At 51.4% G+C, this 22,681-nt stretch overlaps 2 protein-coding genes and 1 long non-coding RNA gene across 7 annotated transcripts in view; 1 reads left to right on the top strand and 2 right to left on the bottom strand.

Annotated features, from left to right (window-relative positions):
- Window positions 1–5,323: 5,323 nt before the first annotated feature.
- On the bottom strand, window positions 5,324–12,346 carry SLC35B1 (solute carrier family 35 member B1). 5 transcript variants are annotated; one of them, XM_060082856.1, is made up of 10 exons: window positions 11,865–11,952; window positions 11,278–11,422; window positions 11,075–11,178; window positions 10,360–10,465; window positions 10,036–10,066; window positions 9,285–9,442; window positions 7,597–7,723; window positions 6,749–6,855; window positions 6,186–6,339; window positions 5,324–5,489 (listed from the first exon to the last, which is right to left on the bottom strand). In XM_060082856.1, exons 3-10 carry the CDS (start codon window positions 11,104–11,106, stop codon window positions 5,437–5,439), a joined length of 768 nt encoding a protein of 255 aa, XP_059938839.1. In that variant the 5' UTR covers window positions 11,107–11,178; window positions 11,278–11,422; window positions 11,865–11,952; the 3' UTR covers window positions 5,324–5,436. The 5 variants fall into 5 exon arrangements, with proteins under 5 accessions (XP_059938839.1, XP_059938838.1, XP_059938836.1 ...); XM_060082855.1 differs by lacking the exons at window positions 11,278–11,422; window positions 11,865–11,952 and adding an exon at window positions 12,255–12,346; XM_060082853.1 differs by lacking the exons at window positions 11,278–11,422; window positions 11,865–11,952 and adding an exon at window positions 12,191–12,285.
- A 188-nt stretch (window positions 12,347–12,534) lies between these two features.
- Window positions 12,535–22,665, top strand: LOC132479288 (uncharacterized). Its single transcript, XR_009530463.1, has 3 exons — window positions 12,535–12,782; window positions 12,888–13,085; window positions 22,374–22,665. It is a non-coding gene; the product is annotated as an uncharacterized LOC132479288 (long non-coding RNA).
- Window positions 14,491–22,681, bottom strand: part of FAM117A (family with sequence similarity 117 member A) — a 43,052-nt gene continuing 34,861 nt past the window's right edge. Inside the window, exons 4-8 of the mRNA XM_060082851.1 lie at window positions 21,960–22,070; window positions 21,407–21,538; window positions 20,050–20,251; window positions 18,526–18,676; window positions 14,491–15,720 (exon numbers count right to left, since the gene is read on the bottom strand). Of these exons, the coding sequence (XP_059938834.1) occupies window positions 15,420–15,720; window positions 18,526–18,676; window positions 20,050–20,251; window positions 21,407–21,538; window positions 21,960–22,070 (897 nt within the window). The 3' untranslated portion in view covers window positions 14,491–15,419. The remainder of the gene's footprint in view (window positions 15,721–18,525; window positions 18,677–20,049; window positions 20,252–21,406; window positions 21,539–21,959; window positions 22,071–22,681) is intronic.

Genomic DNA, 22,681 nt, shown 5'->3' with positions numbered 1-22,681 from the left:
AGGTGGAAAAGGGAATTCCAAGCAGAGGGAACTGTGGGTGCAAAGGCGTGACAGCGAATAGTATAGTGGGAAGCTGCAAATAGTTGGTGGTGAATGGGGGTGGGGGTGGGGTGCCGGAAGTGTGAGGAGGGTGGGATGAGGTAGGGTGGAAACAGCAGGAGTTGAAGCCGGGAGAAGACTCCCATGGGACCCTGAAGGGCTTTTCAGAGTGTATTAGGAAGGTAACCACGGAATCTTGGAAGTGATTTAAGGAGTGAAGTGACAGGATCAGAGCCTTGTTTCACACAGATGACTCTGGCAGGGTGGTGGGGTGGGGAGAAATGGGAAGCTACAGAGGGAAGACGGAAGCAGCAAACAGAAACTTCAACTCAATATTCCCCTTTCTGAGGCCCTTGAAATGCCACTGGGGATCTATTTCAAGAAAATGGTGCCCCCTGCTGACTAGGTCTGGGCTTGCATCTCCCCCTGGCCAAGAGGGAAATTACCAAATGTTTGGCCCTGAACAAAAGTACCTGGAAGCCCTGGGCACAGAATTGCAAGTGGTGATGCATCTGAGAGTGCTTTCCTTTCCTAGAAAAAGAGGGGCCCATGAGAACGGGTGACAATGACTAATGCCACAAACTGTTGCCAGATAAATACAGAACACCAGCTAAATCTGAATTTCAGATAAACAAGACACAATTGTTTGGTATAAATATGTCTCAAATATTGCATGGGACATACTTATACTCAACAAGTATGTGCTATTTATCTGAAACTCCAATTTAGCTGGGCATCTTGTATTTTTATTTGCTAAACCTGACCACCTTAGATAAAATGTGTTGGAGGGGCCAGGAGAAAACCAGAAATGAGATTGGATGCATTACCCTCCTTGGGCAAACTCAATCTCACCCCTCCATCTAAACAGAGCTGGAGATGATACTTTCTCATATTTTATAGTGTTGCCCAGTTATACAATAACTCTATTTGGGAAATCAGTTTTCATTCAATGAGCCCGTGATTACAGTGGACCCCTAAGAGAATCTAAAGAGAGCTGTGGACCCTTTTTACAGCAAAACCCAACTCCTGGCTTGACATATGTGTGAGCACCTGTCTTACACACACATTGGTACATTAAAATTTCAGGGAGTTCTCAGCCTTCGTGTAAGAGTGACGCTCCCTCTAGGGCTATGGTCTGAATGTGGCAGTTCCAGGGTCCTGAGTAGGAGGAAATGGTGTCTAGTCAGCCCCTAAGCTAAAACGTGATGCTTCTGCTAGCTCTGGCCACGCACACGCCATGACAAAACACAGAAGTGGGCAGGAATATTGTGTCCCCCCCACCCTTGGAGAACGCCTTGAACCTCTTCCCCCTTCCACGTCTCCCAGAAATGACAAGGAGTCGGGCATATTTGGACAGAAACCCCACCAGCCCTTGTGGACCTGCGCCTCGGCCGAGTGGAAGGCGCCGGGTGAAGCCACTCCGCGTTCCAAGACCCTCGTTGCTCTCCTTCGCAGCCTTCCTGCCACGGCAGGCAGAGCGCCTGGTTCCCGGTCTGAGGACCGTCACCAGGAGGGGGACGTTCTTCCGGGATCAAGTCTGGGTGCTCCGAGCTGGGTGAGGAAAGCCTCGGCCTGAGCGTCCTGGGAGCAGACCTGGGAGCAACGATGCCAAGCCTGTCACCCTCCTGCAGCCCTTACAGGAAAGCCTGCTGGCCCCACAGCCTGCTCTCCTCCTGACCCTGCAGAGGGAAGGCAGGTCAGGCAGATGTTGTTTTAGACTCTCTCAGAGTGTCCTGAATGATGTAAAACCTCACTGCGTGTTGCTTCCATCTTCGTCAGCATGCTTATGCGACATTCAGCTTCAGTAGACTCAGTCATGGGATACAAGCCCCAAATGGACCAAGGTGTTTCGAGCCAGCAATCAGTGACAGGCCTACAATGTATGACCCCAGGATGACAGTTTATGTTGAACGTTTTCTGCAGTGAATCAATTTTTCTTATTACCTATATAGTGGTATGATTTCCAACTATCATTTCTTTGGAAGAAGGATTCTTTATTCTGAGGTGGATAGCCTTTCCTAAAATTTTTGGACTTAAAGCGTCCTTTTGTAAGCCATAATGATATTAGATTTTTTTTAAAGTCTTTACTTGAAAATATAAAAAGCCAGCATACTTGTATCAGCCCCCCAAATTATTTGAAAATTCTACTGGATCAGGAAATCCAAACAGCTGGAAACCAGTGCCTTAGGCTTAGCTTGCTGACCTCTGACACGTGCCAAGCAGAGGCTCACTCTGGGCACTGCCCTGCCACGGAGGTCCTGTGACCTTCAGCCAATGCACTTTGGTGGACTTTGGGTTCCCTATTCCAAATATGGAGAGACTTGTTTTTGGCCTAAGCTCTCCCCAGGAGTGTTGTAAGGATAAAATGCCATGAACTAAAAGAGCTTTGGGAAAGAAGGAGCTCAATAAATATGAGATTGCTGTTCCTAAAGACAGCTGGTGTGTTTTCAGTGGGAAGGGCTGAATGATCCCGCAGAGACCCAGGACGATTTCTCTGCCAGGACATCTGGGGAGAGTGACCGGCACCACTCAGGAAGTGTGCAAACTGTTCCACCGACGAGTGGGACCAGACGGCAGAGGCAATGGGTCTCCTGAGGAGGCTGGCTTCTCCCCCTCCAAGGGCATAGGTCCAAGATGCAACTAGAACTCGGGGAACCTTGAGTTCTAGTTAATCTCTGGGACGTAGCCAGGGACCTACTGCAAGTTGCCCCCTTCCCTAACTTGTTTTTCCACTTATAAAAGGTGCAGATGCCTGCTCAGTCCTCTTCACAGGGGTGTTACAGGGCTGTGAGAAGATACATCACCCAATCCTAAAGAACTCACTTTAGAGATTACACACAGCGAATGTTTAATTCCTGCCCCTTTAAGTCCTTTGAACAACAACATATAATTTTTCTTCCTTATAATGATTAATTGCAGAATAGCCTTCCCTATGGTTTTACCCCAGATCACATTTGTGCGTCACTCCCCTTGCCCTAGGCTAAGAGGTGTACAGGAAATGGAAAAACCACTCTACCACGAACCTGAGCACAAACACCTAAGGAAGTAAGCCAGATCGTTTGACCGAAATAGACATTAAGTACAGTACACCCCAAAAGCAAAACACAGTGCTTGGGGAAATGCGTGTCCTGGTGCCCTCCCTTATACACACAGCTGAGAATTAACTGCAGATGAAAGTCCTTTGATGCTTAGAAACCTGAGACATCAGGCTGCCCAGGGTTAGTGATCAACAGTACTTCTGTTTGAACTTGCCTGGTATTTCACGTTTAGCGGTACCGTTATAACCTAGCAGAGTGTTACCAGCGCCGAGCCTGACTTGGCACCCTCAGTTCCTGTGATCCTGTAGGTGAGTACGCCACCCCGAACGGGCTGGCAGCTCACGCAACATTTAAAAATATCTCGCAGCTGAGCTGAAATGACGCCTCCCTGTAGAGCCACTCACCTGCTCCTGGGCTCTCACTTGAACTGGGTTGAAGCAGGAGCCCAGGGAGAAGCCAGGCGGTTTAAAACCCCATTTCCCACTTGGCGGTAGAGCCAAAGTTGCCTTTCCACTTCCTTTCATCTTTACGTGCTCTCTCCAGCTCAAGGCTCACCTTGCCCAGACGCCTTCCTTCGTTGTTAGCTCTGCATTTCTGAGATGCAGTGATTTATCTGCCCGTCTCCCTGTTAGACTGTGAACACCCTGGAGGGCAAGTACTGGTCCTGCTCAACTTTGAACTCACAGCATGTTCGCAGGACATGTCACACCGAAGGAAGGGTTAGATGAATAGACACAGGACTGAATGAAGATACCAGACCTGGGCTCCCGGCTCACCTAGGACAGGATTGCTCTAGTATCAGGTGAGGGCCCTGCTGAGCTGTTGGAAAGCCTTCTTGCTCTTGGTGACTGGTATGAGGCACGCCTGAGACCCCTGGTTGGGGATGGCAGGGGGTGGGGGTGGAGGGCACCGGCCTGATAGCTGGGAAAATGTCTCTGGTTAACACAACAGGCCCAGGTGAGGACTGCTTATAGGCCCCTGGCCCTGGTAACGTGGTCTCACCACCTAACCAATCCACAGAAGACAGTTTGGAGGAACTATCAGTCCAGTAGGGAAGGAGCTAATTGATGCAACTTTCAGGATGAGAAACAGAGAAAACAAAGGGGTGGAGGAAAGAAGGAAGTTCAGCCGGTTGTATTGACAACCTCTTCTCTCAAGGAGGAGTTCAAGATGAGAGGGGGCCTTTCGGGGCAGAGCTGCAGTGACCCTCGGGCCCCTGGAGAGTGAGACGAGTGCAAGCGAGGCAGGTTTGAAAGGCTGGGCGGGGGGTGGGAAGGCAGCCGCGCAGGAAGGAGGCTGGGCTCCCATCTGGAGAGCCAAGGGGCTGGGGCTGCTGAACAGATGGAGTGAAGGTTGCAGCTGGTGGAAATGCACTTTCATGTGTAAAGTTTGGTCCACGGAGGATCTCGGCTTCCAACCCTGAGGCAGAGCTGGGCAGGCGGCTCTGCCGCACGCTCCGCCTCCCCCTCCCACTGCCGCACAGAAAATTCCACAACGGCGGCTCTGTGCCAGGACTCAGCCACCGCGCCTTCCACCAGCATCCCTTTCAACAGGCAGGAGCTGGCATGGGGACACCCAGGATGGCAGAGGACTGCAATGTTTCAGCAGCTGAAGGGGGCAGGGGAATAGGAAGGATTAATCCAGCTTTCCCAGGAGGGGACCGAGAGGACCAAGAACAGACGCGGAGGTGGAGAAAGGGCATCAGACCTTCCAAAGCTGTTCACGACATACACACGGGCTCTCCGCTCTGGACTTGGCTGAGCTTTGGCTGAAGGGGAGGCACTGGGGAAACGTGAACGCGCAGCAGGCTTTGAGGCTCTGGGCTCATTCCATCTCAACCTTGAGAGAAGCTTCTCAAGGAGAGAATACATCTGTAGTTTTTTAAGAGATATTTGCCCACCAGAGCATTAAGAGAGAAAGTGATTTTTACATTCTCTGGCTCTGACAGACAGTTACCTGTCCTGGCATATTTAGACCTTGGCCTGTGGGAACAGAAGCCACAAGCACAACAGCTCTTGGGGGAACTGGCCACCCAGCCAGGCTAACCACACCCACGAGGGAGCAGCCTGGGCCACGAGCACCAACCTCTGCCTCTTCCCTCTCTCTTTCTTTCTTTACTTGTGCGAGGCTGTGCTCCTTGGCCGTCAAAAACAGAAACAGCCACTCTGTCTTGTTAAAATCCAAATGCTTTTTTTAGAGTATGTGATTTTGCTTCCTTAAAAAAAGAAAACAACAGCAACAAAAAATAGCCAGACTGAAACCTAGTCCTTTATCTCTATTGTGTCCATTTTCCCAAAAGATGTCACTGTTCGAGAAAATAACTTAAAATATTCTTGGAGTGGAGGTAGTCTCTCTCTTCCTAGTGTGATGTCTTCTTGGCTCCTTTCCCAAACTTGGCATCGAGACCAAGACCTATAGAGAGAGAGAACACGGGCTTAACTTTATGGGGAGAAATGAAGCCTACAAATGATTTGGGGGTGGGGGGTGGGGGTGAGCCTTGGTTCTCCAAAATTGGAGCTTTAAATAAAACTAGTTTTCAAACACTGGTTTTATAAAAGCTCCTCCGAGAAAAGAGATTGGTATCAAATGAAAAAAAAAAAATCACCAAGATACTGGTAATTACATGTATATATGAAATACAGCAGGGACTTCCCTGGCAGTCCAGAGGTTAAGACTCTGCGCTTCCACTGCAGGGGGCACAGGTTTGATCCCTGCTTGGGGAACTAAGATCTCGCATGCTGCATGTGGTGCGGCCAAAAAAAAAAAAAAAAAAAATACAGCAAGACTGAAAGAAATTTAAGAATCAAACTTCTAAGCTAGGTCTCTCAGCTTACCCACAGCAGCATAAATGAGTAGGGAATAAGTATAATAATTTTACCCTGCTCAGTATCTGGGGAAAGCAGAATCACTGGAAAGAAATCACTCAAATGAAATGTTCCTTAGGAAAGCTAGAGTAGAGGTAATGCTTCCTTTTCTCTTTTAAAAAATTTTCTCTAAAATAACCTAATAAATTTCACAAGTATACAAGTAAATATTAAGGAAAAAGAATAAAGCTCTGTCACTGTCCCTTTGTGTGGTCCAGAGCTGCCCGCTCTGGATGGAACTTACCCAAGAACACAAGCACAGTGCCCACCCACTGCATGGGGCTGATGGGGTTGGCAAAGAGGATCACAGAGGCCAAAATGGTGAAGAACTTTCGAGTTGTGGTGATGATGGAGCAGGTCAGGGGGCCAAAATACACCACTGTCATGAAGATGAAGCTCTAGAGAAAGACAGGGAAAGACCAGGTCAGGCTGGTTCTTGGCTATCTATCTGCCAAGAGGTCTAAAGTCTGTAACAGGACATCACGGCTAATCTTGCCACCCCTCTTCTCGCAGCCAGGCCAGTCTCTTTTTTTTTTTTTTTTTTTTTTTGCGGTATGCGGGCCTCTCACTGTTGTGGCCTCCCCCGTTGCGGAGCACAGGCTCCGGACGCGCAGGCTCCGGACGCGCAGGCCCAGCGGCCACGGCCCACGGGCCCAGCCGCTCCGCGGCATATGGGATCCTCCCAGACCGGGGCACGAACCCGTATCCCCTGCATCGGCAGGCGGACTCTCAACCACTTGCGCCACCAGGGAGGCCCAGGCCAGTCTCTTTTGGGGAAGCCAAGCCATCCTCCATCAAGGCACTCACCTGGCCCAGGGCACTAGTCAGGCCAAAGAGCAGGATGTTATAGATGATGGTAGGGTATCTTTCGGCAAAGCTCAAGAACTCCCAGAGCTCCCCAGTGAACAGGATTCCTAGGAAGAAACGTCAAAAGATGAACGGTGCACCTTGTGTGCCCATATTCACACACCTGCAGAGGCCTGCTAAAGCACTCTGAAGGAGGGCATGGAAAAACGTATGGAGTGAGCTTGTATTGTCCCATCAGGCATCTCCTATTTTTCTGATAAGAGAAACTAACTAAAGACTCTTCTGGGAAATACTTGGAAGTTAATGAGTTACTTCTGCCAAAGTGATAGAAAGCAGCAAACCTCAGATGCTGTGCAGATACTGATCCACACACCCCTGGCTCAAGGCAGCCCCAAGCACAGGTCGATTCCAGCCCTCAGCAGCCTCCTCTGCTAACCCTAGTGTGTTGTATGAAAAATACTCCGTGTGCGCCCAGATGTGAAAAAAGTTAGGAAGCACTGATTTAAAAGCAAATACATCCGTGTTTGAACAATGTTCAGTATTCACCACATACCAATGTCTCATCTCCCTCAGAAGAGGGCGAGCTCCCAGGGCGCCCCAGCACTTTACTACTGTGTGTCCTCCCACGATACCTGGCACAGGTCTACCCCTGACTGTGCCAGTAACAAGTAGCAAGCGGAGCCAACAGGTGAAGGTTTCTCCAAGAAGGCTTCTCAGGGGCTTGGACATAAAGGCATCTGAGAAGCGACAGGCAAAGTTAGCAACTGGCACCAGAGCTAGAGACTATGTGGATGAGGGCACTCTGCCCTCTGCTGATACGTAGGAAGAACAGCAGAACTGCTCCTTACCAGCTCCCAGCAGCAGTGTCGACCAGAGGTTGATGTTCAGCATCATGTGGTTGGAGCCTGTTTGGTAGTGAGCCCGCATGTGGTCCTGGGAAACGCCGGTCAGTCCATCCAGGGTGAGAGACAAGAGCTGGGAAAGAAAGAGTACAGCCTGCAGTGAGGCCACCGGGACCCTCCCTAACGCAGGACACAGAACTCTCACCCTTCTGAGACCCCTCAGAAAAGCCGTCGCCTTCAGACAGAGTCCTCAGAACAAAATGCTGCCATCTGTCCACAGGCGGAGGATGGGAGAGACCACCTGAGCTCCCTCCTCCCCACAGGCACTCAGAACGACAGGCGATCTGAGCCACAGAGATGTAAGGTGATCAGCGCAGGGCAGGAAGCCTACCGCTTCCCAACACGATGCCATGAAGTCTGGCGTGCAGGGGCCTAGAACGGCTCATGGTGAGCCACACTCATTCTTCCACTAAAGCTGGAGAGAGGAAACCTAGTCCCACCACGTTAGCCTCCTGGCTTGGAGTATAGTGCTCCAGAGACTGGATTCTGTGGTCACAGTGCCTGGGTTAGAATCCGGGGCAATGTAAGCCACCAACTCTGCCAATTAACAGCCATGTGACCATGGGCAAGTGATTTAACTTTTCTTTGCCTCAGTTTCTTCACCTGTAAAATGGAGATAACGCTATCTAAGTTATGAGGTTATTGTTGTAAAAATTAACTAGTTTACACGTAGAACACTTGGAACAGTGCCTAACACCTAGTAAGTAATAGCTACTATAGTAATTTTTTTTTTTTTCTTTTTGCGGTACACGGGCCTCTCACTGCTGTGGCCTCTCCCGTTGCGGAGCGCAGGCTCCGGACGCGCAGGCTCAGCGGCCATGGCTCACGGGCCCAGCAGCTCCTCGACATGTGGGATCTTCCCGGACCGGGGCACGAACTCATGTCCCCTGCATCGGCAGGCGGACTCTCAACCACTGCACCACCAGGGAGGCCCTATAGTATTTTTTTAAATTAATTAATTAATTAATTTATGGCTGCATTGGGTCTTCGTTGCTGCGCGCGGGCTCTCTCTAGTTGTGGTGAGCAGGGGCTACTCTTCATGGCGGTGTGCGGGCTTCTCATTGCGGTGGCTTCTCTTGTTGTGGAGCACGGGCTCTAGGCGCGCGGGCTTCAGTAGTTGTGGCTCGTGGGCTCTAGAGCGCAGCCTCAGCAGCTGTGGTGCACGCACGGGCTTAGTTGCTCCGCAGTATGTGGGATCCTCCCAGACCAGGGCTCGAACACGTGTCCCCTGCATTGGCAGGCGGATTCTTAACCAGTGCGCCACCAGGGAAGCCCTATAGTATTATTTTTAACCCTGGCTTCCACGTTCCTTGGAAAAAGCCACAGTGAGAGACATACTACTCCTTTCCTCTTTGCTCTCAGGTCTCTGGAACCTCACACCAGCATTTAGACACAGGCCTCAGAGTCATCGTTCCCCAGAAGGAGAGCTGACCCATAGTGAAATATTTCAGGCTCCCCACTATGGCCTTAGCAGAGCCAAGGGCTTTGCAGCCAGAGACAAAGACCAGAAATGTGGGGCAAGAAACATCACAACCTCCCTCAAAACATATAACTGGCCTTCTGCCTGCATAGGTGGGGATACTCCTTTGTTAAGATTACTGGAAAAGGCTTCCTTTCCCAACAGGATTGCATACCAGGAGCAGCTCTCCATAGCCAACTGTGTGTTCTTCTATCCCGACTACTTTCTTGGGTTTGTACATGAAAAGGGCCACTCCAGCCACAATTAGCAACACACACAGGTACTTGGCCATTGGATACTTCTTCTTCAAAAGGGTCACTCCAAGGAGCATGACTACAGGGAAGAAACAGAGTGGAAAATTCAGGCACCCATAGGCATTGATGAGCCCAACACTCTCCTCCTAGGAGCCAAAGACTCACGGGAAAAAAAGAATGTCTGAGAAGGAAAGCCGACAGAGGACAAAAGGAGGCTGCAACGCTGGCATCTAGACAGAGACGACTGAGCAACAAGGCTGAGCAAAGAGTATGAGGAAGGGGAGAGGTAGAGAACAAAGGTGAAAGTTCCAGGAAGGAAGAGGGCAGGGGAGGGGCTGGAGGGAAGAGTGACAGAGGCTGAGGAAAAGGGAGCTGATGGTCACATGGGGTTTAGGGTGTCTAATGACAACGCAGACACAGGGGACACCAAAATGATTGACTATGTGAGGCAGGTTGGGTCGGCCTCTGGCTCACAGTGAGGATTACCAGCTAATGAAGACCCAACACCACAGGAAGTGATAAAGGATGGGCAGGGGGAAGGGATGGAGGGAACCCGAGAGACGGCTATGGTGAGACGGCAAAGCCCAGAGGAACCGAGCTCTAGCGGGGGAGGATCAAGCTCACTGCAGGAGGAGGGAGGAAGGAAGATGGCGACCCCCTTCTTCTGCTTACCTGGGATGGGCTTGCACGATTTACCAAGGACCTGAAATTAAATTCAGCAAAAACAATGTCTGAGCGTCGTTGATGCGCCAGGCACTGTACTAGGTGCCTCGATAAGATGAGTTAAGGGTGGGGCCTGCACCAGAGACTGAAGCCTCAGAAAGCGGCCCGACCACGGCCAGCCCACCACCACTCAACCTCAGATCTACGGTTCTTCACTCTCTTAACCTCCCAAACACACTCTTCTTTTTATTTAAGTCACAGGCCAGAGGGAAGAATCCTTCAACCTTTTCAAGCAACTTCTGAGCCAACCCTCATTCCACCCTAAGGTTTCACCTGAGTTGGGTAGTTGACAAACTGTAGTGCTGAGTTGCTGGAGACCATGGCACCCAGATAGGAGACGGAACAGGCAGCATAGAGCCAGCTCCGAGTACGATCCACCCTGGCAGTGTCAAAAAACTGGATCACTGGCAGAAGACAAAAGAAACATACAAGAGAACGCTGGTGGGCCTAGCATGGACCACTGAGCAAAAGTCGAAGCCACATGAAAGGAATGTGCCTGTCAAATAAGATGAGAAGCACAAACTCTTTCTGTCCTCTTAGACTGGGAAATCTCTGAAGATTCTCCAACTCTCCAATCCCGCCTAACCCTAACACAAGACCTCATGGAGGGCAGGGGTGGGGGTGGGGTGTCCATTCAGTTCAAGGGACTAGTTAGCCCTGCTGCTAGCCCCCAGGGAACAAAGAGAGGATGCTCAAAACATGCTTGAAGCTGACACATAAAGGAAAATCAAAAGGACAAAGGAAAAAGCTTTACGTATTCTCATGGCGATCTGGAACACAGAAGACCCATTCCCTGCACATTTCTGACTGAGAAGTTGATTTAATCTAAGGAAATGGAGTTTCACCCTTTTCCAAAGCCACTAGTTTCCTCAATCGAACAGAGAGGCTGTTGCAAGCACTAAAGGGGCCGAGGGTGCTGAGAGTTAGAACTAATGCCTAGGATGCAAAGGGGAGGGGACACACAACAGATTACTATCTAAGTACTCACAGATCTTGGCAAACACAGCATTGATCACGCATTGGATGAAGACCAAAGTTAAGGCAAAAGTGAACGTCTCCTGCTTGGCTCCCTCCCCATACTTTCCTCTTGTTCTAAGAATGAAATGCATGAGAAAGAGGGGAGGAATTAGTATACTTCCCTCAGTGCCATCTACTAATCCAGAGCCACTGAACGCTTTGAAATTTTCTTGCCTCTCTAGACGTAGGGAAAGTTTGGTAAGGATCACCGGGCTCATTGACATCAGGAGCTGATTTTATTGGATCTAAAAACTAGACATTCCAGGCTGCTGATCCCGTAGACGAAGGGGGGTGGGGTGGAAATCCGTACAGGATGGAGCTAGAGGAAACGTGAAAAATTAGTTGGTGAAACGAGGTATCCCGGGCAGAAGAAGGGAGTTGGGCTATAGCAGCAGGGCCGAGGGCAAAGGAATCCGCTACCTGCAAGCCTCTGGAAGTTCCAAAAAGGGGCCGGCACAGGTCATGGAAACCTAAGCCTGTACAACCTAGCTCCTTAGAACCAACAGGAAAAAACAGCAACCAAGGGAAGAAAAATAACCAGCTCCCGAGAATCCAGAGACCAACTTTCGCGTTTTGGAAACCTAGGGAGGTTCAGCGGCAAAGGCGGTCAGGACGCCGGGAGGGCGGGGCGGCGCGGGGGTGCAAAAGGGAACACTGGGGCCAGGGGCGGGAGGACCGCGAACCTGACCACAGGCTGGGGAGACAAGGCGGACTGGGCAGGGGGGCGGAGGTCTGCGTTCCGACCCCGGGGATCCGCTCACATCTTTTCCTGCAGGATCCCGTAGTAGAAATAGCAGACAAAGACGCCGAGGAAGCAGAGCGGCAGGCGCAGCCGGTCGGGCACCAGGGAGCTGCTAGCGGCCATGAGACGCCCGGACGACCCGACCGGAGCCCCGCTCACAGCCGGCAGCGGCGGCGGCGACAAGTCCACCCGGACATCGCCGACCGGCGACAGGGGCCTCATAGGAGCTGCATGCGACCGCCGCTAAGCAGGGCCTCTGCAGCCACCGCCAGAACTGCCAGCTCAGGACCGCCAAGGGGAAACTCTTCAGAACCCTGAACCCGCTTCCAAGGAAAGGACACCCACCCTGGGGCCTTGGCCTCGTCCCTGGTGGCCAGAGGAGCCCGCTGTCCCGAGGGTAGCGCCTTACCCTCGAGACTTTCCGACCAGGCAACTCCGAGGACAACTGAGACCCGGAGCTCGACGCGATGGCCTAGGAGATAGGTGGACGTGGAATGATGACGTATAAGGATGTGGAGGTGACCAATTGGCTGCGCTGTGCAAAGGCAGACAGGTGGGCGGGAAGGAGGAGTGCGCCGGCCCGGCAAATCCGAGAGTCTCCTTCCCGGTCGGCTGTCAGGCTTCTGCTGGGTCCTGACGCCCGGAAATCGCAATGCAGCCTTAGCGCCCCCTAGCTGCTGCCCAGCGTCCCCGCCTCTAACCCTTCTACAAGAAGAGCGTTGCTCAAGGCCTGCCTTTTTGGGGAGCCGTCCTCCTCCTAGGGCCCATCACTGGGCTCCCAAGGGCGGCAGAGCTTTTGTTTCAGCTCTGTCACTTAAAGGCAGGGTAACCTACGCATGCCACCTAAATCCCGCGCTACAGTTTTCCTAGTCTATATCATTACTAATAATAGCCACCTTGTCGCCTCTTGACTGTTCGGAGGATCAAATGAGCTGAGGTTGGTGAAACGGTTTTATACACTGTAAAGTGTTCTGTGCAAGTTTAAGGTATTTATTAGTCATTACTCTTTCTCAACTCTAATCTTATTTCCTCACATCCTCAGGGCGGAAATGGCAGCTTGCCGAAGTGGGTTTTCTTCGGGGTCTTACAACTCACCAACAAGGGAGCAAACCCTCCTGCGTTGACGAGCTCCTTGTTGGAGCCCCTCCCTCATCCCAGTGTTGGACCTCCACCTGCTGACACCACGAGCTTAGGGCCGGACTGACCCCAAGGCTTGCCACTACCGGCCTCAAGCCCCACGGTAATCGCGGGACTCCGGGTTGCTCTTTGGGTCGAGGCCCCTTCTCCCCTCCTAGCAGCCTGCTCCTTTGGCACAGCCTGACGCAGAGGAAGGAAACTCGGGGCAGCACCACACCCACCCCCCCGGGCCTGACTCACGAGGACTCTGGGGGTAGGCCAGACACCCTTCAGGGGAGGGGTAAGAAGTAGAGGACAGGGTCTGTCCGCAAGCCCCTGTGTCCTTTATGTAAGTTGGGGAGGGGGACCCCCCCCCATTTGCCCTCTTGCCCAGTGGCTTACTTTACTGTATTAGCCGACGATTCCAGGGCACGGAGCTGGGGTTCCAGTCCCAGCTCTGCGTCTTGACCAGCTGGGACTTCAAACAATTCACTTGACCTCTGAGTCAAGTTTCCTCATCAGAAATTAATGGAAATAGAATAACAAGCGGTAGAGTACTGTGCTTAGAAGCACAGGCATTGGATTCAAAAGATCTGGTTCCCAGTCCTGGCTTCCCCGCTTTGTACCTGTGTTTTGGGGGCAGAGTTTATCAATTTTTTTTTGTCCTTCCCTCATTAGTAAGGTGGGATTTATCACATCAGATGGTTTGTGATATTTCAATGACATTTTATGTAAAGCGTTTTACAGTGTATCTGATGCTTACCTAGCCAATACATGGTAGTTGGGATAGCCTGGCTTAAGAGTTTGTTTTGAGGTTTTATGAGATAGATAGATATAATTGTAGTTATTATGACTGCCCTTGGGGTAGTGAACTTTTTACCCATACAGTGGGGATAATGGGTCTTTTGTGAAAATGCTTTGTAAATTGCAAAGCACTATCAGAATGTTCGGATGGTTATTCTCCTTTTCCCCAAAAGCCTAAGAGCTCTTACGGGAGGGGGGGGGGGCACTATAAAGCTGAGGAACAGTTTCTTCGACCCTCTGTGTTGTGGGTACTCACTGATGTGAAAAGAATACTCACAAGGACCTAAAGCTTCCCTAAAACTGTGCCCAGAGGTTCGATCTGAATGCCATTCCCTCATCTTGTTCTCCTTACTGGTGCAAGGAGCACCCACAATGTCAAACTGTCTCCCCTTGGTCACCCTTATGTCCCTGCTAAAATCCACTCTCCCTTAGGGTGTTTTTCCAGACTCACCCAAGAAAGGATGACTTCCCCAGTGACTCCTTCACCCCACCTCCACCACACTCTTCATTCTAGACAGACCCTCCCTGGCCCCACTGTTTCTATGTCCAAGTAGAGAATGCAAGCCTGCTGTCCTGAGGACACAGACTCCGGATCCATCCACCCAACATTATGTGTTAAGTAAAGGCTCCTCTTAAAGACAAGGATGAAGTGATTAATACGATACCCTCAATCTCCATCCCGCTCCCTCCCCCCAAAAATATTTAACAGAACCTCAAGCTGCTGGGAATACTTATTTATTTGGTCTGTTAACACCAAGATCTGCAAAAAACAAAAAACAAACAAACAAAAAACACAACTTCTAAACACAGGATAATAAAACTTGAACATTAACATTCTTCTTCAATTTTGTGTAAGCTCTGCAGTATGGAAAATATACAAACTTCAAACAGCTGCAAAAATAGTGTCTTTGGGAGAAAATAGAGTTTCTACATCGATACAAGAAAAATAGGCATTTTTCTAATCCAACCCAGTCCTGGGGCAGGTGGAGGGTGGAGAGTCACCACTTGCCACCCGGAGGAATGCCAGCTCTCCCTCTCCCCTACTGCCCACCTGGGGCTGGGCAGGCTGGGCTGCTGCTTAAGACAATCTTAGAGTGAAAGCGAGATGAAAATGCCACTTAGGAAAACGCTTGGTCCCCCCTCTGCCGGCAGCTGGATTGGTCAAGTGTTATGGCCCTTTCGGGCTGCTTTGGTCAGCTCCTCCAATGAGAGGGAGGTAGGGGGATGGGGGAATCTATTCGGGTCTCCTCATCTGTGTCTGGGGAGGAGAGGTAAGGAAATCTGTGGTGTCCCCTCTCCTTTAATCATGGCCAGCTTGCTCCGTGATAAAGACAAGGGCCCCATACACAGCCCTTCGGACTCACACCCAGGGGTGGGGGACCCAAGACCTTCTGGGTGAGTTTTCCACCAAGTGAGAGAGGTGACAACATGGATGTGTGACTTGTGAGCTGCCCGGCTGCTAGTGGAGAAGGCAGGTCCCCTCACATTCGAAGGGGCAGGGGTCCATCGGAAAGAGGACCCAGGGCTTTGACACAATAAATGAAAGTGCTCAAAGGCCAGGAGGGAAGGGCTCCTTCATCCCCCATCTCGGGGGAGCTCGGGAGGGGCCTGCCACCAAGGCACTGGTCTCCATGGTGAAGTGGGGGTGGGGCCCTCAGACCACCAGGGAGCTCTGGAAAAGCACGGGCTCTTCTGACGGTGGGGGGCGCTGCCAAGGCTCAAATGGCAGCGAGGAGGCCTTGGGGGCCTCTGGATCCTTCCGAGGCGGTGGCCTGGGGCTGGCCGGAGGAAGCGGGGATCCCGGGCTTGAGGGGCAGGTACGGAAGATGAAGCCCATTCCGGGGAAGAGGGGCTTCATCAAGCTGACCGGGCAGAAGGCCGAGCCGGTCGGGTTGAAGTGGACTTTGTTCTTGTCGGGACAGGAAGTCAGGAAGGCCAGGTCGGGACCCGGGGACCTGGAGGACGGAGAGAGAGACACAGACATCCATGTGTGCGTGCACACACACAGCCAGTGAGAAGGGGCGAGAGGTGTCACAGTGCCGGGGGAGCAAGGGAGCTAGGTCTCTGTTCCAACATGTTGGTAACTTGACCAAAAAAACGACAGGCTACTGAGCAACAACCAGTGCTCAGTAGGCCCCTCAGCTCTCCATGTTTTAGAAATATGGCTAAACAACAGGAAATCTATTTTAGCTAAAAACAGGAGGGCTTAAAGCTAGACAGGAAGGAGAACTTCCTGACAGTGTGATTCTAGAAGAGGAGACCGAGAGATCTTTTGAGAGGTTTCATCACTGAACAGTGTTTTAGCGGCAGACACTTGCCTGAGAGCAGAGATCCAAGCAGAGTGACTTAGACTTTTTATAGCCTAAAGCAGGGTTTCTCATCCTCAGCACTATTGGCATTTGGGGCTGGATAATGCTTGGTTGTGGGGGCTATCGTGTGCATCATAGGATATTTAACAGCATCCCTGGGCCCTACCCACCATACACCAGTAGCACCCCACCCCAAATTGTGACAACCATTGCCAGATGTCCCCTGGGGGGAAAAGTATCCCCCATTGAAATCTACTGACCTCAAGAATCTAATTCTTGAGCAGATTTGAAAGGTGTGATTTTCAAAACCCTTGCTGGGAGGAAAGGACAGCAGCTAGACCTTATCAGGAAATCTAGGTTCTAATCCACCAGGTGCTCTTGGCCTAACCTGCCTCACCTCTAACGTGGAAAGAATCCCTACCCTTCTGATCATGTCGGGGGAAATGAACGGATTAGAAGAGGTCGGGTCAGAGAGTTCTAGAGTAAAAGGAATCCTTACGATGAAAAAGGAAGAAGAATGTCTGGCCATGCTTCACGGGTGAGGAGCCCTGAGAAGCTGCTGGTTATGAGGGTTCCGGGCGAGAAGACAGAAGTGTGGGAAGATAGTCCAGCTCTGCACCAATGCTTCCCATCGCCTAACTTTTTCTTGAAGTGTAATGTATACATACAGAAGAATGCACTCAGTGTACAGCGTGACAAATCGATTACTATTTTAACTGTAGAATTCTAATCATTGCAAACCGAGGAAGAAGAGCGAGGCACGCAGAGGAGGGCAGATGTCGGCCCAGCGTGAGAGACGGGAGGAGAGGTAGAGGGAAGCGAAGGCCCGTGTGCAGGGTGTGTTTGGAAGCCTGGGGTCCCAGAGGACTCCGCAGCGGCAAGGTGCCCCCTGACTGAGCAGGGCTTAAAAGAATCCCACTTTAGGAAGAGGTGACGGATGGGCAGGAGAGGGAATGCTCTCAGTGTGCGCGTGCATGCACGAGGAGGGTGGCCCAGGGGAGACCAAGTAACACTCGAAGTTACGTGAGGGCAACCAGCGTGACCCTGAACGGCTTGACTCCCTCCCTGGGAATCTCACACGATGGGCAGCCAGGAAGAGGAAGATGTGGCCGAGGAACCACTAAACACAAGAACTTCCCAGTAGGAAAGTTCATACAATGAAGAGACACCAATGAGCTGAGCATTTCTATCCCAGGATATCTAAGAAAGTAACTGATGGACCACCACCTCTCTCAAAGGGTTAACACAGGGGCAGGAAGCTGGATGAGATGACTTTAAACCTCTTCTGGCCTTACGAGCCTACAAAAGAATAAAGACAAGCAACAGCCTAACTGCCACAAGCAATTCCAGGTGGTAACTACTCAACTATACTGTGGACCGGGGAAGGGTACAAGAGCCCAGAGTCTGCTTAAGCTACGAGATCTGGCCTCTTCCCCCCACACGACCCCAGAGGATCCAGGGTTCTTGGAGAGATGCCAGGCAACAGTGATGATGGGAGCAAACCCTCAGTGCCCCTGGTTTTCTCCATAATTCCCACTCCGGGTTATATATATATGTACCTCCTGCTACTACCATGGGTTGTCCGCTCCCTTGTCTGAGGTACAGATGGAGCCATCAAGCCCCCACACCCTGCCCTATAGCTAAATCTCCACTCACACACCATAACTAAACTTCCTCACCGCCGTCGAATCCACAGCTTCCAACGTGAATCGGCCCCGATGAACATTCCAGTGGCAGTGGGAATATGATGAACCCTCTCCTTAGCTCCTGCTAAGGGGACTGCGGGGCATTTGGAAAGTTTTGGCTCTTGATTCTCCCTGCTAATGGGAGGGAACTGTACTAAAGAAATCTACTTAAGAATGACTTCTGAATTGTCCAGTCTGGTTTGGGAATATTCCATAGTCCTTACTTGCAAGGACTGGAAATTTCTGCCTGGGAGTTCATGACACTTGAACCACCGCAGCTGCAGGGTGAAGATTTGACTCAGAAGCAAGCAGAAAGCTTTTTAGGCTCCCCCTGCCACACCGGTGGGCATGAGGCGCTTCTAAGCTCTGCCTGAAGAGAATTACTCGTATGTTCTCTCTCTGATTATGGTCTAGCAAATTCTCACACCTTCCCCGGGGATGGAAAAAAATAGAAGAAACAAAGGATTTAGGTTTCAGATCCCTTTCCTTTCCAGCTCCTGCTGCGCTTGTGGCTGGCATGTGGGCAGAGAGCAGGTTTCTATGGAGATCATGATAAGCAAAGACTTAGGTGCTCAGAGGAGGTAATGTCAACAAGTTTGGTCATGGAAAGACTGCAATGCTGGTCATCTGCAGCTGACAATGTCTCCAGGACAAGAGGGAGTCAGACTAAAGAGAGGCCTATCAGGTGGGATGCCACAGGGCTCAGCCTGCATGCCCGTCCCTCCCTCGCACATCCTGACCCCCACCGACCGGCTGAGGTACTCACGTGGCCTCTTCAAACACCCGCACTCTCTCACAGCCTTCCGGGGGTTCCCGTTTGAAGACGTAGCTGTGATTGGGCCGAGGGGAGGCGGCAAAGGCAAGCACTGGAGACGGGCTGCCCTCTTCCAGGAAGGCTGGGCGGCCTGGAGGGGAAGCTGCAGACAGAGTTAGGCTGAGCCCCACGGTGCTCAAGGAAGGGCTCCGCTTTCCCGGACTCAGGCCTTGGTGTAAAGGGGCAGGACTGGGAGATACGGTACGGCGGGCGGCAGTGGTTATGTTAATCCAGGTTGTTTGTCTACACTCTACCTTAAAACATCTTTGAGGCAGCCTTACAAGACTACAAACCTTGTATATGTGTGGCTGATTCACTTTGCTGTACAGCAGAAACTAACACACCATTGTAAAGCAATTATACTCCAATAAAAGAAAATTAAATACCATAAAAAGAGGCCCAATAAAATAATGATGATAAATAAAATAAAATTTTAAAAAGAGAAAATAAAACCAGAATTGTAAGGGAAAAACAATACAGAATTTGTTATACAGGATAAAAAATCACAGTTGAACTGACAGAAAAGTTGGGTCTAATACCAATTCCGTATTCCCCGGAGGTAGACTGCGACTGGAACTCCAAGTCTCAGACTTGAAACATCCCTATCTCTGCCTTCTTCCAAGACTGCACCGCCCTGCCTGCCAACATACCACAGCTTCTTCCTTTCCATGGTCTTGAATATCTATCCCTTCTTCCAGGAAGAGCTCTTGTACTGACTCAGACAAACAATCTTTACTCAACCCAACTTGTGGGATAAGATGCCTCTCACTTTCCACACAGCAAATGTACTTTGCCTAGGTTGCAAATATTGACTTTATCTGTATTTATCTCACATTTATTCTTTATTTTCTATGCTCTGTTTACCTCGGTATTGTTAGATCATGCCTTTGACCAGCCTACCTCATGGGGTTGCTGTGAGGATCAAGTTAGGTGATGCAGGCAACAGTGCTTTAGAATGTCAGGATCATTAGGACGGGGAGGAGGGACTCCTATCTTGTCCTCTCAGTGACGCAGCCACGGCAGAATAGAAAGTGGAGATTTGGAGTCAGAAAGCTTGGGTTTCGATTTGGGTCAAACTGTGTGACCCTGGGCAAAAGACCACATTCTTTTATTTACAGCATTCACACCCGCCTTGAGATGTATTGGTAATGGGTCCGGTGGACACCTGAACGGGCTCGTGGGCTCTCCACGACGGCATGCTGAGCCTCAGCCAAAAAATGGGGGTGGGAGGGATTGCTTCTTTGGATTACAGTGAGGATTAAATAAAATTGTAAGTGCAGAAACTTCATATACATTATACATTAGAATCCATGTCAAGGGCCACTACGACGGATGGAATATAGATGACTCCCAAAGATATTCTAGTTGGTTAGTAAGTAAAAGATGCCTGGCCAGAAATTGATGAGAGTTGGAAAAGGGCACGGAGACGACCCCATACCCCATGTGGGCCCCGCAGCCTGGGCCGCCCCAGCTCACCCTTGTCACTGGGGATGGACGTCGGCTCCTCGGCTGCACCTTGGTGCTCCTCACGGCTAGTCTGGCCAGAAGGCTGGGGGGATGCCAGGGGCGTGGAGGGAGAGCCGGCCAGGTTTCCAGGCTCCAGGAGGAGGAGGGGGTGATCACAGCTGCTGCTCTGGGGGGGAGCTGGGGCACGGTGCCCGTCAGGGATTTCAAGGATCTGCCGAGGAAGAGTGGGCGTCAGGCTGGCAGGGCTGCGGTGACCTCGGGGTCACCCCCTTGCCACTGTCCTTGTCCTCTCCTCACAACACACGGTGACAGCAGGACAGCATCCCCTCGCGTCACTGGCTTCCCCACCAACCCCCGTCAAGAGACCCCGCCTCCTGCTTCTCCCAGAGTGCTTCACTCTTCCCCTCTAGATAGAACTTTATGACTACATACTTATTTTATGGTTTCATCAGGGTGTTGCCCCCACAAGGCTGTAAGCCTCAGGAGGGCAGGGGCCTCCTGTGTGTCAGGCTCTGGGAACACAAAGGTGAATAACACGTGGGGGCACAAGAGGGGGCAAACCACCAGGACACTGTAACAGCCACAGGCCGTTGCAGGACAAATGTGCAGATTGTTACCATGTATTAAAGACACCCCCCCCCCATTTTTTTTTAACATTCAACGGTACCTGTGTCCACAGCTCACCAGTCTGTGTGCACGTGTAAAATCCTACATATACGCACATTAAAAATCAACCAGCAAGTAAATCATAAACTGAGGAGTGTGCCCATTAGAATTATATTAATATTGCCTAACTGGCATTCCCCAACTGTCCTGTGTCAGTATAACAATGTGCCTGAGACTGCAGAAAAGGGAGCAAATAATTCTGCCTGGGAGTGGAGCGGGGGGGAAGGCTGCACAGAGGCAACGGGGCATGAAGGATGACCGCATGTCACCAGGTGGAGACGGAGGGAAGGGACGCATAACTAGTACTGGGGCCACTTGGACTGAGGCACAGCTGGGTGACGCCGACAGTGATAAGCATGCCAGGAACACTGAGCTGCTGCTTTGGCTGAAGGGGTGCCTAGTCCCCTCCTCCCAGCCAGGTGGGTGCCTGCCTCCCTGCCGACCCCCGGCTCCTCCTCTTTCCACTCAACGCCCCAACGTCTTCCCCAGCTTCACCCACCCAGCTCTGCTGTTCCTGTGGTCAAGTCCACCTGAGTCTAATGAACTCAATTTGTGTTCCCCCCATGGGGTGGTTGGGGCACGTTCCCCTGATGACATGTGCACAGCCTCTGAGCCCCCAGACAGCACGAGTCCCACCTCCCCGTGTCCAGACTCAGCAAGACGCTGCCTATCCGTGCATCCCGGTGTGGCCCCCACTCACCCGCAGCAGCTCCTCCTCACCCTGCTCTTTCACAAACACCTCCTCCAGCTCTTGGTTGAGCCCTTCCAGGCTCCGGTGCAGGCAGGGGCTCAGGCGCAGGACAGGGGACCCCGAGGGGAAGCTGGGCGGGGCCTGAGGAGGAGGTCAATGAGGCCATCACGGAACCCCACCAAGCCCCGTGCGGTTATCAGCTCTGACCAGGGGGTGACAGTCACATCTACACAGCAGAACCAAGTGAGGAGAGGAGAATCCGGGGACAGTTACCAACTGCGATAGGTCCATTCAGTGGGGTTTTCTCCAGAAGGCAGAGCTTTGAGGGGTCCAGAGTGTGCTTTTAGAGTCTGCATCATGGCCTCAGTTGTGCAGGGGGTGGGGGTGGAGGACAGCAACATGCAGCACAGCAAGAAACCCTTTTCCAAAGTTGCACCAAAACTTCACCCGGCACCCACGTGGCCACAGGGCCTGCAGCGCAGGAGGGCTCAGAGGACCCGCCCACCCCACGGGGCCCGCCCCAGAGGGTGACAGAGGGCTGAGGGCTGGGGAGGAGACGTACCCTCAGTGCTCCCCGCACAGCATGGTCCCCCTGGAGCGGGGAGCCCCGCTCCTTCTCTTTCCCGCTGCGGCTAAGCTTTGTCCTCTGCAGCTGTTGCTTCAACTTGGTGATCTGGCGGCAGGGAGGGGGGAGACGACAGGCAGGTGACGCAAAGCAAGAGCGCGCTGGGTCCTGCCTCCCAGGCGTGGCTCTTGCCAGGAGCCCAGGAAAATACGTAAAAGGAAGATGGAAGCTAATCTTCCATCTCAAAACACCTCAGTGGCGTTCAAAACTGTGATGCCAGGCGCATCGGGCAAGCTGGACACCACAGTAACCAGATTATTGGATTTTTTGAATTACCGTGTATTCCACAGATGGCTCAGGTTCCGAAAAATTAAAAATATACAACACTGAAACCGTTTTTGTCTTTTACAGATTCCAAAGGCATGGAATACTACTCTATTAATAGAAATGGAAAATGATGTTTTTGAATTCACTCCTCAAAATACATTCACAGCTATCTCAAAGGCCCTGGGACCAAGACGGATGGAAGGATTTCCCCCCATTTCAAAGCAGACTGCGCTGAGCAAGGAGCAGCCTCTCCAGAAGGAATATCAGCTTCTGTCCCAACTTCACATCCTGTAACAATTATGGAGTGTCATCAACAATTTTAAACATTGTCCCAGTCGCATGTGTAATTCTGGACCTACTGGTCCTTAGTGTAAATACTCTGATAATTACAA

This window comes from Mesoplodon densirostris, chromosome 18 (assembly GCF_025265405.1).
Source record: "Mesoplodon densirostris isolate mMesDen1 chromosome 18, mMesDen1 primary haplotype, whole genome shotgun sequence".
Lineage (NCBI taxonomy): Eukaryota > Metazoa > Chordata > Mammalia > Artiodactyla > Ziphiidae > Mesoplodon > Mesoplodon densirostris.
This window is presented reverse-complemented; position numbering and strand designations above follow the sequence as displayed.

Excerpts from the sequence above, each read along its gene's own strand:
- SLC35B1 (XM_060082852.1), bottom strand. The coding sequence starts at position 12,067 with ATGAGGCCCCTGTCGCCGGTCGGCGATGTCCGGGTGGACTTGTCGCCG. Across the intron at positions 7,724-9,284 it reads GCTATGGAGAGCTGCTCCTG|CTCTTGTCTCTCACCCTGGA; the intron begins GTATGCAATCCT and ends TTTCTTTCCCAG. Across the intron at positions 6,340-6,748 it reads TGACTAGTGCCCTGGGCCAG|AGCTTCATCTTCATGACAGT; the intron begins GTGAGTGCCTTG and ends GTCTTTCTCTAG.